The 2,435-nt window shown below is 44.1% G+C and overlaps 1 protein-coding gene across 1 annotated transcript in view; it reads right to left on the bottom strand.

Annotated features, from left to right (window-relative positions):
* Positions 1-1,487, bottom strand: part of LOC108786240 (rho guanine nucleotide exchange factor 40-like) — an 11,232-nt gene extending 9,745 nt beyond the window's left edge. The window contains exons 1-2 of the mRNA XM_018555489.1: positions 1,472-1,487; positions 1,107-1,271 (exon numbers count right to left, since the gene is read on the bottom strand). Of these exons, the coding sequence (XP_018410991.1) occupies positions 1,107-1,271; positions 1,472-1,487 (181 nt within the window). The remainder of the gene's footprint in view (positions 1-1,106; positions 1,272-1,471) is intronic.
* Positions 1,488-2,435: the final 948 nt, after the last annotated feature.

Below are 2,435 nucleotides of genomic sequence, written 5' to 3'. Positions count from 1 at the left end.
TATTTCCTGACACCGTACATGGCAGCACACAGGACCATTGTATGCTGCCATGTACTGGCATCAGGAAAGGAAAATTACCGATAGGTAAGTATGGCTCCAGAATTCTAAATTAATTTGTACACCCCTGTCTTTCAAGTACCTGCACCTTGTTAGTTAAAGACCTTAAAGGAGAACTATGACATGAGTGATTTCCACTCACCTCATAGTTCTAAGCCGACCTGTGACAATGAGACTGTCACAGGTCGGCTCAGTAGATCGGAAGGTGAGGGAACACATACCGGGTTCCCTCACCTCTCGATCCTGTCACGGCTCTCTGCCGTGACAGGGGGAGGGGCTGGATTCCCCTCTCCCCGCTCCGATCTGCCAGCGCTGACTGGCGGAACGGACGGGGGAGGGGGCGGGTACAGCTGGCTCGGCCTCTAGAGAGGCAGCGCCAGCTGTCACTCACGCAGCTGGGCGGATCCCGTCATCTAAGTCGGGATCCGCTCCAGGTGCGGCGTCTCAGTATACCGCGAGCTGTAGCTCGCGGTATACTGAGCTTAGGGTAACGGGAGGACGCTAGTTGGTGTCCTCCCGTTACCTCAAGGAGAACTATGGGGAAAAACACTGACCCCATAGTTCTCCTTTAACAGTGCTCTGAAAAACAGCATGACATGAATGTACACAAAGAGTGTAAATGTGTTATAGTAGGTTAGTAAATTTATTTAATTTCAATGTACACTTTAAAATCAGCAATCCCAATGGCAGACACTATTAGGATGGGAAGAGCTATTGATCCTAAATGTTGCCTTTTGAGCTCAGTGAAAGATCACTATACAATCTATACATGGCATGTTACATATACCGTATTACAGTTTCAGCCAGTCAAAACTAATATATTAATTATGGGTGGATGGTAGCGAGGTAAATCCCTTGCAGAGATTTCACTGCAAAGGTTCAACTCATCGGCATCTACCCAAAACTGAAACCATATTTGTACATGAACTAAAGGTGCCCATACACTCTACGATTCTCGTACGAGAATCGCGGGAAAGAACAAAGGTCTTGCCATGGTCGTAAGGTGTATGGGCACCTTAACAGTTTAAATGAAAATAAAGCGTTCTCACCAGTCAGACAGAAGACTTCAGATTCCAATATATCCCAGTTTACATTTTTGTGCAGACATTTGTAATCTAAAATAAGAGGCGGCTGTGCCAAAGGTTTCTGGAAAGGAGATGGATCTGGTTCTTTATCTACCAAGCTAGTTGATTCTTCTACTTCAGCTGAATTTTCTGTTTATGGAAAAAAACATTTATGATTAAAAAATAAATATAGAAACCAAAATATAGCAAAATATAGAAAGCAAATAATTTAAAGGAATATGTTTATGACTATCAAAATTCTGACTAAGGTCGATGGGCTTTGGGCTTGTGTTGATAACATTGGTTTGAGATGCTTCTGGGATCATTCAGAATTCATTAACTGGTCTGACCTTCAGTTGACCTCATTCTAACCTGAATTTGACCTGCTTCAAGGGGCTTTTGCATTTCTGGAGACTTGTGTAGAAATGCAAAATCTGTCTGATGTAAAGAAAAGTATATTGACATAAGCCCTAGTACAGACTAGAAGAGCTTCCTCAGTGGGATGGGGATTGGAAGGTGGAGATGGAAGTCAAAATGTATAAGCTCGAGTCAAAATGCTACTCTACTGGCAAACAAAAGTCATTATCAAACTGACACACCATAGCCACCATAGATATTTGACTGCTGTGTTTATGAACATGTTTATCTCTTGTTAAAGTATGTTATGGAAATTCACTTGGTTCAACGCACAAATCCATGTCGCATTAAGCTGCGCCAAACGCAAAGAATTTCCCCCGTTGTACTACACTCTTTTATGCAAGGACTGGAAGTATCCCCTTCTATAGAGTCATGTAGAGTCAGGAGACAGATGTTGCTTGTTCGTTAATCCCATGCTAAGAGCCCTGAGCGCAGGTATGTTTATTGTTTATACCTGCCCAACAGGAAGTGATGTCAGACAGGAAGGGGTGTCTCAAACAGCGAGACAGGAAGTGATGTCAGACAGGAAGGGGTGTCTCAAACAGCGAGACAGGAAGTGATGGAAAACCAACAGATGATTTCAACAACCAGCAAACCAGGAAGTGGGACAGACAGGAAGGGAACAGGAGTCAGCTAACAAATCACATGTAGTAACAATCAATGACCACCGGAGTGACTTTATCCCGCGTTGCTCAGTGAGCAATGCCACATAAGGTTACTAGGATTCTCATGCACGCTCATTCACAGGGACAACGTCATTATCTCAAGCGTGTTGATCAGGCACCCCAGAGAGAACAAACGCACGTTCCTTTCATATACTGCGTTCCAAACAAATGTATCCACGCAAGCCAATAAATCCATGCATTGCACAGGGGGCCCCAGCCGGCGTCCATACAT

This window comes from Nanorana parkeri, unplaced genomic scaffold (genome assembly GCF_000935625.1).
Source record: "Nanorana parkeri isolate BGI_ZX_2015 unplaced genomic scaffold, ASM93562v1 scaffold199, whole genome shotgun sequence".
Lineage (NCBI taxonomy): Eukaryota > Metazoa > Chordata > Amphibia > Anura > Dicroglossidae > Nanorana > Nanorana parkeri.
Note: the sequence above shows the minus strand (reverse complement) of the source record. Positions and strands in the feature narration are given on the sequence as shown.